The following is a 16,778-nucleotide window of genomic DNA, read 5'->3' as shown; positions in this document are numbered from 1 at the left end:
CACATCAAACATTTTGAAGAATTTCCCAAGCTTCCTTTGCTATAGTACATTTGGAAATCCGTTCGAACTCTTGCATATCAATACCATAGAATAGGGCATATAGGGCCTTAGAGTTTACATTGACAACTCTTTATTATTCAGTAGTCCATTTAGCCTCAGACTTAGGAACCTTTCCAACATTAAAACCAATAGTAGGAGCTTTCCATCCAGTGAGAATAGATCATCAGGCTTTCTCATCAACTGACTTAATATAGTCTTTCATCCTATCTTTCTAGTAGGGATAGTTGCCATTTTCAAGTATAAAGGGACGAGTAATCGAAGAACCTTCCATTGTTAGTAAAAAGAAGCACCTGGATTCACCACTAGACAAGGGCGAAGCTAGAACAATCTTTTAGGGGGCGAATGAAATTTTAATTTTTTATAGTCTATATTTTTATAATTTTTAAAAGATTAAATCGAATTTTTATAATTTTAGGGGGCCAAAGTATAATTTTACATTTACTAATTTAAATTTTTTTTAAAAAAATTTAAGAGCTTAAATAATAATTTTACATTCCCAGGCCCCTCTAGATTAAATCACTACCACTAGATATGTTAAGTGTATGTTCTGATACCAATTGTTACTACTTTAAGTTGTTTTTTGCTTAAAAAATAAAAATAATACAAGTGCTAGACTGCATTGATTATTACATCTTAACACTATAAAAACTATACAAACAAATCATAAATAACACCAAGATTTATTTATCCCTAGAGTTTTAATTTTAAATATAATTGCTTATAGCATTTTTATTACTTAATTTTCTCTTTCAAACATTGGAGCTACTGTAGTAATTATGTACTAAACTGTATCTATTAGTACGGGACTTGGAAAAATGAGATTAAAATTTGATAAATGTGAAAATTGAATACATCTTGGAGAGGAGAAATTGTAATTGGGACCGACAAAGTTTGGCTTCGTTTCTTCCTCATAATCTACTGAAACCTGGCCCCACGTCCCTATGGACTGAGCTCCACAAAACTAAACAACGCCTATGCCTCCCTCTCCCCTTCCGCTGCTTATATCTATGATACTCTACGCATCCCCCACATAACCTATTCACCATGCCTACCCGATCCGTTAAAATTATCCAGCTCCAGCACCCGGACACGACGTCCTACGGGAGCTCCGGTGCTGGTTATTCCTCATCTTGGTTTTCCAGATTGCGGGAAAAGATGAAAGAGATGACCTTTTTTAATTGGGTCGAGATGTTTCTGCCTTGTTGCCGTTGGATTCGAACGTATAAATGGCGGGAGTATTTGCAGGTTGATCTCATGGCTGGTACTACCGTCGGTATTATGCTCGTACCGCAGGTGATTCCTCTTCTTTCTGCGTTTCTTTGGTTGGTGTGCAAATGTAAATGCAAGAAAAAGGGAAGAAAAACGCAACTTCTCTGCGTCTGTTAATAAATACCCTTCATTTTTCACCCTAACCAACTCCCTTTTGCAGTTAACCATCTTTTAAAAATCCTTTTCTTTTTTCTGGTTCAGTTGATCCCAATTAATTAAATTTATAAAATAAAAAACGTTTAATTTGTTATTTGAAAAGTTTTTGTAATATGTAGCTTCAAATTTAATGCTACAAAAGAAGAATCTATTTTTTACTTCTCAAATTGAAACCCAAGTTTAGCGCTTGGTCGCTCGGAAGTAAAGAAAAAGATGAGGAGGAAACTCCTTTTTATTTACTCATGTTTTTTTCATCTAAAATTATTGATGTATAATATAATAATATATGATACAGACATAATGATAAGTTTGGGCTTTATATTTTTTTGTCACTTTTATTTTTATTTTTTTAACCAAATTTAGTTATGGAATTTTCAAATAATATTAATTCTTTTAAATGAGTTAAAATACTGATTTTTAACGATGTTAACATAAAAACTTGTGTGACCTTAATAAATAATTATAATATTTTAAAATTTTAAAATATAAAATAAAAATAAAAAAACGAAATTTAAATTAAAATAAATTAATGTTTAATATTATATTTTTCTTTCACTCTCTTCCTCCCCTCTTTTTCTATCATTTCCAATTCCTCCATTGCCTTTGCCTGCCTTACTTTCACTTACTGGGGGATAGCGGGACTGGGCACCCTAAAATGGAGTTACAACATTTTCCCCAATGACATTCTTTTATGGTATTTATATATGCCAGCCTTTAAATTTTATGGAGTTAGATGAAAGAGGAGAGAGGATGAGAATTGAAGAAGTAGAAAGGAAGACAATGAAGATAAGGGAATAGGAAATTATAAGATTGAAACTCGTAAAGATTACAAAATTATAATTTAAGTGCTTGATTCAATTAAAAAAGAGTTTAAGTACCTATAACGCGAGAGCTTATTATTCATTTTGAAATTTATTTCAAATAAGTGTAAACATTTTATTAAGTTGGTATCACCATTAATTGGTAATTAACTCAGTTATGAAATTATAAAATATTCTTTCTTTTAAATTATAATTAATATTATTATGACATTTGTGTCTTTTCATATTTTATACATCTTTAAATAAAATAATTAAAAGTTACAAATCCAAAAATCAATACAAGTTTATTTTCACTCCATCTATATTTATTATTGAATATATTTTTTAAAGTGCAAAATAAATTGTTTTATTAGTTTCTAAAAAATTATTAGTCACTCCATAACCAAAACATAAAATAAATTATACTACAATGTGTTAAATAGTGTTAATACAATTTATAGCACTCTTTTTAATTAATGTTATTATTATTATTATTTTTATAATAATTTTTTGTTACCGTTAACTATAATTGTTTTCATAAGTACAAAATTTTATAATAACAAATTGACATATCTATTTACTATAATTTTTAATATAATATTTCAAATCCAAATTTCTTCCATATATCTATTTATTATAATTATTTTAAGGTAATATTTTAAACTTCATAATAAAACATATATTTTGTATACTATTAATATATATTATCAATTTTTACGTTAAGATTAAATTTACAAGACTTTTTATTTCTTTTATAAATAATTACATTGATAAGTAGTATTAGTTTGTGTATTTCACTGAGTATAAGATAAAACTCTCTTATTAACTCATTCCTATTTTAACTCTTCTAAAAAATCTTCTAGAAAATTATAAGCACAATTACTTTATTTTTTATGCTAATTATTTTTCTTTTCATAAATATAAAAATTAATTAATTATATACTCTTTCACCCAACTCAACTAAGAATATTAAAAAGAAAATCAAAATTACTACAATAAAAAGGAGTATATATTTTAACGAACAACCATAATTTAAATTACTTTTGTATTTTGTAAGTTTCAATTTAATTTTATAATTATTCACCTTTAAATATATGTGATTTCCATAATATTTAGATTCATATTGGATATATAATTATTTTCTCTTTAATTGAATTTTTCATTTAATTTATTAGGTTTAATCCAAAATTAGAATCTAAAATATATTATTTTTCTATCTTGGTATTTAAACATTTTTTAGCTCATTAGTGGTACCTAAATTATTTTTCCCTGAAGTTGATATTTTTGTTAGTCTAACCGTTAAATCTATTTTAAAAATAACTTAACCCACCAATCAATACTTAAAATATACCATTTTTTTCCTGAGTTACATCTTTTTTTTATAGGTGGTACTTAAACTATTATTTTGTTACTACTTTTACACCATTAAAATATATCTATTAAAAAATTCTAACCAATAATAAACCACCACATCATATAAACTTCCAAAATATTTAAAAAAAAATTATTTTCTTTTACATTATTTCTCTTTGTTTTTTTCTTTCTTCATAATATATGGCAATACCAACAATGCTCAACATTTGCCTCATGAGATCTAGACATTAATAATTAATTCTGTTTTTGAACTTTATTGCCTGCTTGCTCAATCTGATAGGATTAAAAAAATTATTTCATTAATCAAAACTAATGTTAAAACCCAACCAATCAATTGGACCGAGAACCAATCGAGGTACTAGCTCATGGATAGGGTTAAACTGATTGACTTGTGAACTAATACAGACTGATTGAACCAAACTAAAAAAATCAATTAAACTGATTTTCTCTAATTTTTAACTTTTATAAATTTTTAATAATTTATTTAATCGAACCAGACAAATTGATCAAACCAAGAATCGGTGGCATAACTAGTTTGATCATTGATCTAATTCTAAAGAAAGAAAAAACAAAGGAAAAAATACTGTCTTTTTTTTGTCATATGACAATTTTAATTGGTTCTATTTTTTAATAGACTTAACAATTTAACTGATAATTGAACTAATATAGGTACCAACTTGAGAAAAAATAATTTATATACCAAAATGGGAAAAAAATGCATAGTTTAAGTACCAATTTGTGGGTTAAGCTTTTTTTTCCTAAATAGACTTAACAATTTAACTAACAAAAGTACCAACTTGAGGAAAAAAATAGTTTAGGTATCACTTGTGATAAAAAAAAAGTTTAGGTACCAAGATGGAAAAAATAGTATAGTTTAGGTACGAATTTGTGAGTTAAGCCTATATATTATATATAATCAAGTACACATTTTAAAACGACATAATGACTTTTTTTGCCCTCCGACTTTACAAAAAGGTCACTTTAGCCCTCTATTTAATTTTTTTTAACCTTTAAACTTACTTTTTTTTCTGTCAAATCACCTCAAAATATATGAAAAAACTAATATTTATTAACTTTGCTAATGTGGCATACACATGGATCGCCACTTGTATGCCATGTCGAATTTTTTAATTTTAAATTTTTTATATTTTTATACTTTTAAATAAATTTAATGATTTTCTATTTAAAAATAATTTTGAGTTTTAAAAATTTAAAAAATTAATTAAATGTTGACGTGTTATCCACATGTATACCATGTAGTGAAATTAAAAAATATTAACTTTCATTTTGAGGTGAATTGACAAAAAATATAAATTTAAAAGCTAAGAAAATAAAAATAATAAAATGAAAGATTAAAATAACTTTTTTATTGGATCATGGAATATATCATTATGCTTTAAAAAGCAACTTAATGTTTAATTATAATATTGCGACTTTAATCTATTAACACTTAATTGTTTTCTAAAAAGTTAAAACATAGTTATTTTTAGTACACTTAAAACATAGTTAATTAAATAACTAAAATATTTAACTTAAATAAATTAGATTATATGGATGATATTTTGTTTAAAATAAATTAGATAAATATTTTAGATAATTACAATTTTAAAAATTGAATAGACATTTAATTAAATAAAAATAATTAGATAATTTATCCATTTGATTTATTTATATATTATTTATATTATTATTTATTTTAAACTTTAATTTTAACTCAATTTTAAAAATAAAATTATCCGAGTCATCTATAAATTATTAAAAGAATTCCAAAATTTTAAAGGGTTTTACTTTTTTTTCTTTGTTTTTTTAGATTTTTTCTACTAGTTTGTTTAGCTCTGTTTGACCACCATCTCTCAACATGAAGCTAAGCTTCATGTAGGGACCTTCGTCTAATGCCTTCCCAAAGTCCATTGAACGCATCCATTAAAATGCTTAATGATAAATAAATAAGGCAGGCAGTCATGGAAATGGAGCGAGTTATTGTTTTTGAGATATATTGAAGTGTTGATGTGAGTTGGGGGGTTTTGATTGTTGATGTGAGCAGGCAATGTCATATGCAAAACTAGCTGGACTTCAACCAATCTATGGGCTCTGTAAGTTACCATCAATTCATATTCTTCAGGATTTCTTTTTATATATGCCATGCCTTCACCAATCCTTTTTCATTCAACTATTCTTTACCACAATCAAATCACTTTATATGGTTTATTTTTACAAAATTACTGAGTGTAGGACCTCTTCACAACTCCCATATGCAATATTCTCTATAAAAAAACATACTTACAAGACAAAGCTAAAACTATACATTAATGGAATTAATGACATTATAATGTGAACCCCATTTAAAGAAGAAAAAAGCCTACACTTGAGTTTAAACGTTTGATTGTTGTCTTTTTAAACATTGCAACTTGGATTACAGCCATTTAGTTTAAATCTTTTTCACAAGATATGTATTGTGGTTTTGGGCATGCAGACTCTGGATTTGTGCCAATTTTTATCTATGCCATATTTGGGTCATCACGGCAGATTTCAATCGGTCCCGCTGCATTGACTTCCCTCCTCGTCTCCAACGTGTTAGGTAAAATTGTTGATTCATCAGATGCATTATACACAGAACTCGCTATAGTGTTGACTTTGATGGTTGGGATCTTGGAGTGCATAATGGGGCTATTGAGGTAGTAATCATTCCTTTTCTCATCTAAATTTTGCTTTTGCTTATGCTAGTGATTAATAATTTAAGAATCATGCAAGTTAGTGTGTATCTGAGTTAATAAAATTCAGGTGTGGGTATCGGATATTGTGCACGAGCATGTTCACGTTTTCCCAAGATTTCTATGCATTTAGAGAGCCTTTGGGACTTAATATTCTGTACCTACGTTTGAATATGTGTTAGTCATAGATGTAGTTGGAGCAACATGAAAATTTGTCTCAGCTAGCTCAAATAGTTATCAACCAGTTGAATATTCCTACCGAAAGTTTGCTTTTCTTAGCAACAAAGTGCTACAAAGTTATGTAGCTCTGACGTTGTTGGACATAGATATGGGATATAATCCTCCATGAACTCTCAAATACATGAAAAACATAAAAAGTTAAAACATACTAAGATTAGATACATGCTTGTATATGACACTCACATCATAGTCCGAGTAGCATAGGATGAGTTTATGCTACTTCTATCACACAAAGAAAAGAACTAGTGTATCTAATAATCTAGGACCTTTTTCTGCATTATCTTACAGTCAGATCTTCCAGTCTTAGGAAAACTTTAATATACTTTTCCCACTTTGGTCAGGCTTGGATGGCTTATTCGTTTCATTAGTCATTCTGTGATTTCTGGGTTCACAACAGCTTCAGCCATTGTAATTGGTTTGTCTCAAGCAAAATACTTTCTGGGGTATGAAATTGATCGAAGCAGTGAGATTGTGCCAATAATCAAGAGCATAATATCTGGAGCTGATAAGGTTTGTCTTTACATGCCTAAATGGTATTAAATTTACAGTATTATATTTGTATGTTATTGATACGTTCATTAAAGAAGGCATAATCCTTAGCACTAGAATTTAAAATCATCTACTTCTTAAATGTATAATTGACATATTCCTTTGCATTGTTTATTGTAATTGGAGGAAACATCCATGTATTTTTCCTTCAACTTTGCCAAGTGTTTTGCTCTGCTTTCATTTGTTTAACCACAACCGGTGTTCTCATTCTGTAGTTCTCATGGCCCCCTTTTGTAATGGGATCTATAATTCTGGCGATACTTCAGACCATGAAGCATTTGGTACCAACTCTTTATCTCTCTCCCTCCTACACTCCCCCTAAATTGGTAATAAATTCTATGATTCATGTGTAGGGAAAATCAAGGAAGCATTTAAAGTTCTTACGAGCTATGGGTCCCCTGACAGCGGTCATTCTTGGCACAAGTAGTGCCAAGATATATCATCCATCATCTATTACATTGGTGAGAATGATGTGAACTAACATGCTGCTTATTGTTGGATGTTAAATCAAGCAACATAGTCACAACAACACTATATCTTAGTCAAATGATAAATAATGTTGTGATGTTGTTGATTTAGGTTGGAGACATACCTCAAGGCCTTCCCAGCTTTTCCATCCCTAAAGGTTTTAAGCATGCAAAGTCCTTAATTCCAACTACACTTGTCATTACTGGTGTAGCCATCTTGGTAACAAATTACATGAATCATTCTCCTAACAGGAATAAATATATACATGCTTCCAATTCGAATTGTGACTACTAATGGTATCTTTTGAATCTCAGGAATCCGTTGGAATTGCCAAAGCATTGGCAGCAAAAAATGGGTACGAGCTGGATTCAAATCAAGAGGTATATACTGTAAAAATGTTGTACAACTCCCTCTATACTTGCTGTTATAATGATTAACCTTTTTTCTTCTCCAATTTCAATCATTCACATTCCTCTACACTATGTTTCTTTAAATCTTCATGTTGCTTGACCCATATATGGTTTAATCATGTGCTTAATTTTGTTTACATTTCGGGAAGGTAGTAATGAACTTTGATTCTTTGTCAACAGTTGTTTGGTCTTGGGGCTGCAAATGTGTTGGGGTCATTCTTTTCAGCATACCCCACAACAGGTGAGAGTTCTTCCCAATGTACTCTAAAGTTATCTCTTGATTCAGTGTTAGATTGTTCAACTCTATTCTTAAGAATGTTGTGTACCGAAACGTTGGAAACTCAAGTTAGTTGAACATTTTGTTGTGCATTTCATGTAGGTTCTTTCTCGAGATCAGCTGTGAATCATGAGAATGGGGCAAAAACCGGCTTAGCTGGAGTTATAACAGGAATCGTAATGTGTTGTGCACTTTTATTCTTGACTCCAGTATTTGAGTACATACCACTGGTAAGTTCTTAAGTTAGCACGTTTGGTTTAATTATTCTTATCATTTCCATTTGCGTGCTTCTTATATTATTTCTTTCTCACCACCTGAATTTGCTCATGTATTGTTGTTATGTCACTCGAACTTGGATGTGAGTCAGATAAGAGTAAGTGCTTGAAATGGGTATACTCCATTTGTTTCGCCTTTTTCCAAGTATTTAGAGGGTCGTATTTCCATACCCATGTTAGAAAATGTGTCCAAGACAGATACTTTGAGAAAAATTTAGAGTTGAAGCAACATAGGTTTATTGAGGGATCTATGGACTCAAATGTTGGATTTGATTGTTTGTTGTGTATGGCTAGATTTCCTGTTAGCATCTAGAAGAGTTACTACTAGGAATGCTAACTATGGGTCCTCTGCAGTGTGCTCTGGCTGCTATAGTAATCTCTGCAGTGATAAGCCTGGTAAGTAAGAGACAAGCCTGTGTTGGAACATTTTTCAAACCAGATTAGCAACATATGAAATCAACCAGAATTAAAAAGTAAACGACATGTAAAATCGGATATTTGGTTGAACATTTGTTTCTTTTTTGCATTTTAATGATTTTAGGTGGATTATGAAGAAGCAATTTTCTTATGGCGTGTAGGCAAGAAAGATTTTCTTCTTTGGACCATTACAGCTATTACAACATTGTTTTTCGGAATTGAGATTGGTGTCCTTATTGGGGTAACTACTTTAAAACATGTTGTTCCAATTTTTCCTTTTATGCAATATTCATATCCGACATATATTCAAACATGATTATAAAGACATGATCCTCCAAGGATACTTTTAATTTTAACATTTCAGGTAGGTTTTTCACTTGCCTTTGTCATTCATGAATCAGCCAATCCTCATATCGGTAAGTGGATGTCACCTAATCCATACTAGTTTCCAAGATTCATATCCCAGCCCGAGTAACATGTATCGTTTCTCCACTGGCACTGCAGCTGTGTTGGGGCGCCTTCCTGGCACCACAGTTTACAGGAACATTCAGCAGTATCCAGAAGCATATACTTACAACGGAATCGTAATTGTTCGTATTGATTCACCTATCTATTTTGCAAACACAAGTTACATCAAAGACAGGTGAAGGTTCAAACTTTCTTCATTAAAATAAAACAGCCTTTGGTATCTTGCATCTGTAAATTTTCTGTTGCTCAATTCTAGAGTGTACGTTCGTGATTTCTCAATTTGAGAAAACTTTATTGTCTGTCAGATTGCGAGAATACGAAATCGTGGTTGATAAATTGACGAGACGTGGACCACAAGTCGGAAGAATATATTTTGTGGTTTTGGAAATGTCACGTAAGTATATTTCATTCCAACAACAATATTCATCACGTTCAAAGATTCATAACTGCATGAGCCAACTAAACTACTTTTGGAGTTGAGAGAGGGCAGTTTCTTATAAGAAAAATGTTGCCTTTGATTCCACTGCAGCTGTTACATACATAGACACTGGTGCAGTCCAAGCTCTGAAAGAATTACACCATGAATATAAATCACGGCACATCCAGATAGCCATCTCCAATCCGAATAGGAATGTTCTGTTGATGTTATCGAAATCTGGTGTCGTAGAGTTGATAGGCAAGGAATGGTACTTTGTGAGAGTGCATGATGCAGTCCAAGTATGCCTCCAACATGTTGAGAGAATAAAAGAAGATCACATGGCATCTGGATCAGATTCATCACCTGAAGAAACAGAATCAAGTCTCTTCAAGTCATTACTGAAACAAAGAGGAGAGGATTCATCAGTTGCAGAGCTTGAATCAGGTACTAATAACAAACCTTCCGATTTGAAACACAGTGACCCTTTATCGGAGCCATTATTGTTCCAAAAATCTTGAATTTTCCGAATCAAAAAACCATTTTTTATTTCCTACATTCCATTTCTGATTCAGACCTACTGTTCAATCGTTCTAGCTGTAAAGGCCGATTGTTTATTTATAACTTGTTGGAAAGAAGTAAAAGAAAGGGTTGATTGATTCCGTTGCAAGCAAAAGTTCGCTTGTTGTAAAAGGTAATGCAATTAGGGACAAGAACTAATGAGGAATCTCGATGGTTGTTTCAAACTTTTGTAATTAAATTTGATAATTTGTATATTCATATATTTTGGTATGTTAGGATTATATTTAAGATATTTTATATTTATAACAAATAAACTTTAATATTTATATTTATACTTGTTATAAAGTCCTTAACGAGATGTGTTACAACTAGGTACTAACTAGATAAAAGACGAAAATATCCTAATTTTACAAAGTAAATTATATCACGTTGAGGGTATTTTTATTATTTTATATAGAATAATTGAAAAATATACCCACATAATAGAATTTGAACCCATACTTCTTTAGTTTTTCACATTTATATTTTACCATTTAACTAAAACCTCATTTATTTAGGGTGGTAAATGAACAGAGCGTTCGATGAACAGTTCGATTTTTGTTCTTTTATGTTTGTCTATTAAGCTAAATAAACGAACATGAACAAGATTTTGAGGCTCGTTTATCAAACGAACCGAACACGAACAAAGCTTGTTCAGTTTATTTATGTTCAAGAACAAACTTGCTGTAACACCCTATACTCGACCCGATCAGTTAACAACTACAATCTTTCAGTTAACAAACAAGCAATCATACATGTAATCCAATGTTAACCAAACTTAAAATATAATAAAAAATAATTTTTGGGTCTTACACGAGTTAACGAAAGTTCAATACCGGGGTCGAGCTAGAACTAAATTGCAAAATTTTCAAATTACAACAATTGGTTATCATGATATCCTAGGCTGAGTATCGCAATCCCAAAGACAGTAGCCCAACTTCAAATCATTAGATGGGTATCGCGATATCCAGGGTTTGGTATTGCGATTTTGAAGACAGTAGCCAAGTTTTCCAACTTGAGGACCAAACTGTAAGGTGTAAAAAAAATAGATCAAGACTGATATCGCGATATGAGGGTACGATATGGCGATACCAAAGACAAACCACTAGGTCCCTGATATTGGAAAAAATGTAAACTTTCAAAACTTGCAAATTGTCAAAGTACAATCATATACACTCTCCTCTCTCTCTCTCTTTCTATATATATATATATATATATATATTTAGCTATTACAAACAACAAATCAACACCAATTTAGATGCCTCCAAAACTTAAAACACACTAGGTTAATGCCCTATTCTTTTCTAAACCAATAACCAAATAAATTCATTCAAAACCTATACATCCATATCTATAAACAACTAAAATCATCAAACTTTACCTAATGCATTTCATCTAACTCATTCCTACCATTACCTATTTTACCAAGTTTTATATATAATTGCATCATCCATACCATTTCAACCTACCATTAGTTCCACTACAATATTTACATATATATATATATATATATATAACCAAAATTGATACATTAACCATTAGACACCAAGTGCATTTACATAGGTTTTTATACTAATTTGACTCTAATTTCGAGTTTAAGATCTTATCTGGATACTGAAGTTGATGCTTGGTGTTTCGCCTTATACCTAACCTGTGCACGAAAAATAAAACCGTACGTTGAGTGATAAACTTAGTGATATTTCTATAATTCAAATAAAATAACAGATGAAATAATCAATTGCATGCAATGTCTATATTAATACCATTAGTCAATTCAATGTATTATATAATTAGTTGATTCTATTCATCTTACATGTATATTCCATACTAATATTACAATGCTTAATGAATTGCATGTAGATCTAACTTGTAACAAATAATTATGCAACCTTTCATTTTCTAGTCAAATGATGTATTCCAAATCTTACCGAATTGGCTTATTGACTCATTAACCATTTTGCCTAATCTTTTACATATCTCGACATTTAACGTTGTATACAAATGTCTGCAACCTAACTTATTAGCATATAATCAATCTCAATCATCATTCAACCTATTTGTAACATATATGTATATTGTTATTCCCCTTTTAACTTGACTTGAACTCAAATGGATACACAAATTCAACTAACACATCGATTTGCCATCTAGTGCCTCATTGAAATGTCCGAAATAAAGAAATTTCGCCCATTGCTCATCGATTTAACCGAAATAATAATTATGCCCAACACTTGTCGAAATTTTGGAAAGAAAAACGAGTCCAACACTCATCAACATATAGTTGAAATAACCCATACTCAAACTATCCAATGACATGCCAACTATATCCGACTTTGTCCGAACAAATAATAGGGTAACTAATTATCCAATTCATAATATAGCTCAATTTACATTTCATCATTTTTAATTTATCAACCAATTCACTAATTTATATATAACATAACATGAGCTAACCCAATTTCAAGCCAATTTCACATTTTCATCAAGTTACACTATTTTCAATTTAGTCATCTATCTCGATAATCAGTCAATATCGTATCAATTCAATTCAATTCAATTAAATATTTTCAACTCAACTCAGTATCATGACATGCAAAAAAATAATACACATGCAACAATTAAAATGATTCGAATAATAGAAATACAAATCGAACACTCGAGTTACTCGTCGTTAGTTCTAGCCTTTCATTTCCCTCTCGACCGTCTTTAGCTGCGTATAATAATCCGACAATACATAATATTAAATTCCAGCTCAAATCAATATCAATTGCAAAGTCACACTTATTTTATAAATTATTCAATTTAGTCCCTAAATTCAAGATTAACCTAAATTTCAATTTAAAGTTCCAAATTGAAATATGATTTCACTATTACCCATTAGTGACATCCTATTTCTTACTCCTACTGTTAATATTACATTTTATTCACTTTAGTCTCTAATTTGCAAAATTATCAATTTAACTTTACAATTTAGCTCTTTTTCACATCTAAGCTTAAAATCTATCAATTTAACACCTAAAACTTTAATAAATCAACAATGAAAACTTCCTAAAACTTTAACAGTTTCACAAATTGATACATGGGCTAGCTAGATTAAACTCCCATGATCTCAAAAATATAAAATTACAAGAAAAAAGACTAAATTGAACTAATCAATTTGTCGTCAAAAGTTTGAAACCTTAGGCCGATTTCATGGCTTCTTCTTCTTGCAATTTCGGGGAAAGGATGAGGAAGGAAATGCTCTCTTTCCATCCACATTGTTTTGTTTTTGTTAAAAACACATTTTATACTTTTTTTAATTTAATTAAAATTTTAACATTAATAGTATTTAAAAACATGTTACCGTCCACCAACATAAGTTAAAATAGACATATATATATATATATATATATATATATATATATTATTTTAATCCTTTTGTTAATTGTAAATTTAAGTCCTTAATCCTTTTACTAATTAAAATTTATACTGATTGGTTTTTACAATTAGCCTTTGGGCCTTAATTAATCACAATTTCGCTAAATTACTTATCCAAAATTCAATTCACCTGTATAATAACTATGTAAATATTTCTATTAAATATTTATGGGTTCGGTTTACGGAAACGGGATCTCAAAATCGTATTTTCTGACACCACTTAAAACCGGGTCATTACACTTATATTTGTTTGAAACTCGTTTAATAAATCATTTAAAGCTCGTTTATTGTTCCACTAATATATATTAGTAAAATTATTATAGTTTGTGTTTTTATTTATAATATAATTATTAATATTTATATTTGACTATTTTATCTAAAAATTATATATGTTTATTTATTATTTGTTTGTTTATTATTCATGAACATTGTTCGTGAATATTTTCTTTAGTGTTCATGAACATGTTCATTTAACTTAAACAAATGAAAAAGAACATACATAATTTTAAATAAACGAATACAAACAAAGATTTTGAAATTCTTAATGAACATGGCAAGCTTAAAAACAAAGAAACAAACATGAACATAAGTCTATTCGTTCAAGCTCGGTTCATTTATAACCGTACATTTATTATTTTTATTAACTTTTTTACAAATATATTTGTTACACAATTTTATTTTTCACCCGCATCGTGTGTCATAATCTAATATTATATAATATTATATGTTGACACCATTTTTTTGGATGAAAAACGGGGTCGACTTGGGTTTTGACGAAAACGGATAAAACGGGAGTCGCCACCAATCCTTTTTGATGAGGTGTGATTGGATCACCTTGAAAACTGGTTGTTTTTAATAAACGATTTTGTTTTTTATTAAAACAACAATTTTGGTCCATGAAATCCAAAAAAAATGGGTTCGGGAGTCGGTTACGCACGAGGAAGGATTAGCACCCTCGATACGCCCAAAATTGGTACCTAGTTGATTACTTAATGTTTTAGTGTCGAAAAGCTGAAAACTTTAAAGAAATTCAAAATACGATCCTTAAAAAAATTTCGAATGGCATGGATTAAAATTCAAGAGGATATTCAGCAATTTGGCTAAACGTGAAATCAAACCCAGCACCTTAGGGCACGTTTCTCAAATTTCCAAACGCAAAACATTGCCTTATTTTTGAAAAGTTTTTTGAAAAGGATATTTAGCTATTTGGTCGAACGAGAAATCGAAACCCAGTACCTTAGGGCACATTCCTCGAATTTCCAAACGTAAAATATTGCCTTATTTTGAAAATTTTTGAAAAGGTATTAAGTCATTTGGTGGAACGAGAAATCGAAACCCAGTACCTTAGGGCACGTTCCTCGAATTTCCAAACGCAAAATATTGCCTTATTTTGAAAATTTTTGAAAATGATATTAAGTCATTTGGTGGAACGAGAAATCGAAACCCAGTACCTTAGGGCACGTTCCTCGAATTTCCAAACGCAAAATATTGCCTTATTTTGAAATATTTTCCTTTTTAAAAAAAAAGAAAACATGATATTCACGTGCATGATGGAATAATAAACATGATTATGTAAAAAAAATGAACAAAACGAATGATAAATCAATCATACATTCCATAGCAAATAAATAAATAAATAAACTAAAGCATAAAAATGGGCATATAAATAAATACATAAGTGAACATAAAAATAAAGGAAAATATATGAAAATTATAAAATATGAAAAATATGTACGTACATATAAAGGGAAAAATGTATGTATATACATAAAATTATGTAAATATGAAAAAAATATAAATTATAAGATATAAAATAAAAGTATTTACATGTATATGTATGTAGATCATAAAATACAAAGATATATAGAATATAAATATGTACGTAAATTTATAAAAACATGAAAAATATATGTATATATGCATTATAAAATATATATATATATAAGTAAATATGTGCATATACGTATATAATTATCATAAAATATAAAAAGTATGTATATAAGTATATATAAAAAATAAAAAAAATGTTCCTATATATATAAAAGCAATAATAATAATAATAATAACACTAAAATAATTAATTAAACGATAAATTTGCTAAAAACGGACTAAATCGAAAAAAACAAAAAAACTGGGCGAATTCGAAATAAAAAAAACAAAAACGGGATTAAATTGCAACTCGCGCCAAACAGAGAGGGACCAGACGGGTAAATAGACCGGAGCCCTCAAAACGCATCGCAGCAAGGAGGATCAATTTGAAACATGAAAGAAATTTCAAGATCAAATTAAAAAAAGAAACTTAATTGTAAAATAGTTAAAATGCGGAAGGGCCGAAATCACAAATAGACCCTCAGGTACAAAAACACGCGGACCTTCATTGGGTCGGGTCGGCCTGATCCGTGTCAAAACGACGCCGTTTTTGGACTATGGTGCTAGCCCTAAACGACGCCGTTTAGGGTGTCTATTTAAGCCGCCTTTTTTTTTATTTTTCATTCTCCTTTGTTTTAAACAAAAAAAACATCCAAAATACTCTCCCCACCCCTCTTTTCTCCGGCCAAAGTCCTCGCCATGGCCACCATGCTTGGTCATGGATTATCGGCCATGCCACCACCGTAGGGCGTGGTCGGAAGGCGAAAGGTCGGTTTTTTTTAAACCCCTTTTCAAAAGCCTTTCGAAGATCGGGTTTTAAAGACCCTAAGGCCGAGAAAGAGAACCCCAAAAGTCGTCATCCTCGTCCGTTCTCAGTGACTCGGATTCCGGCGACGCCACAACAACGACGGCTCAGGTAGGTTTCGTTTATTACTTTTTTTATTTTATTAAATGTGAAAGAAAAGAAAGAGCAAGAACAGATCCGAATCGAAGAGAAAAAGACTAAAAATATCACCTTTCAAACTGATTTTCTTTTCTATTT

The 16,778-nt window shown here is 30.2% G+C and overlaps 1 protein-coding gene across 2 annotated transcripts; it reads left to right on the top strand.

The window, feature by feature from the left end:
• Window positions 1–937: 937 nt before the first annotated feature.
• On the top strand, window positions 938–10,743 carry LOC105780587 (sulfate transporter 4.1, chloroplastic). Of its 2 annotated transcripts, XM_012604992.2 has the most exons (16): window positions 938–1,353; window positions 5,704–5,752; window positions 6,133–6,334; window positions 6,952–7,120; window positions 7,375–7,440; window positions 7,513–7,620; window positions 7,739–7,846; window positions 7,942–8,007; window positions 8,218–8,278; window positions 8,417–8,544; window positions 8,944–8,985; window positions 9,131–9,247; window positions 9,371–9,422; window positions 9,511–9,649; window positions 9,780–9,868; window positions 10,004–10,743. In XM_012604992.2, the coding sequence occupies exons 1-16, from the start codon at window positions 1,105–1,107 to the stop codon at window positions 10,408–10,410; spliced, it is 2,052 nt and encodes a 683-aa protein (XP_012460446.1). In that variant the 5' UTR covers window positions 938–1,104; the 3' UTR covers window positions 10,411–10,743. The 2 variants fall into 2 exon arrangements, with proteins under 2 accessions (XP_012460446.1, XP_012460448.1); XM_012604994.2 differs by lacking the exon at window positions 8,944–8,985.
• Window positions 10,744–16,778: the final 6,035 nt, after the last annotated feature.

This window comes from Gossypium raimondii, chromosome 4 (genome assembly GCF_025698545.1).
Source record: "Gossypium raimondii isolate GPD5lz chromosome 4, ASM2569854v1, whole genome shotgun sequence".
NCBI lineage: Eukaryota > Viridiplantae > Streptophyta > Magnoliopsida > Malvales > Malvaceae > Gossypium > Gossypium raimondii.
The sequence above is the reverse complement of the archived record's forward strand: the minus strand, read 5'-3'. Positions and strand labels throughout refer to the sequence as shown.

What these genes read in the sequence shown, in the direction of transcription:
- LOC105780587 (XM_012604992.2), top strand. Translation starts at nt 1,105, where the DNA reads ATGCCTACCCGATCCGTTAAAATTATCCAGCTCCAGCACCCGGACACG. An exon ending in TTACTGGTGTAGCCATCTTG is followed by an intron (nt 7,847 to 7,941) that starts GTAACAAATTAC and finishes TTTGAATCTCAG; the next exon opens with GAATCCGTTGGAATTGCCAA. An exon ending in AGATTGGTGTCCTTATTGGG is followed by an intron (nt 9,248 to 9,370) that starts GTAACTACTTTA and finishes TTAACATTTCAG; the next exon opens with GTAGGTTTTTCACTTGCCTT.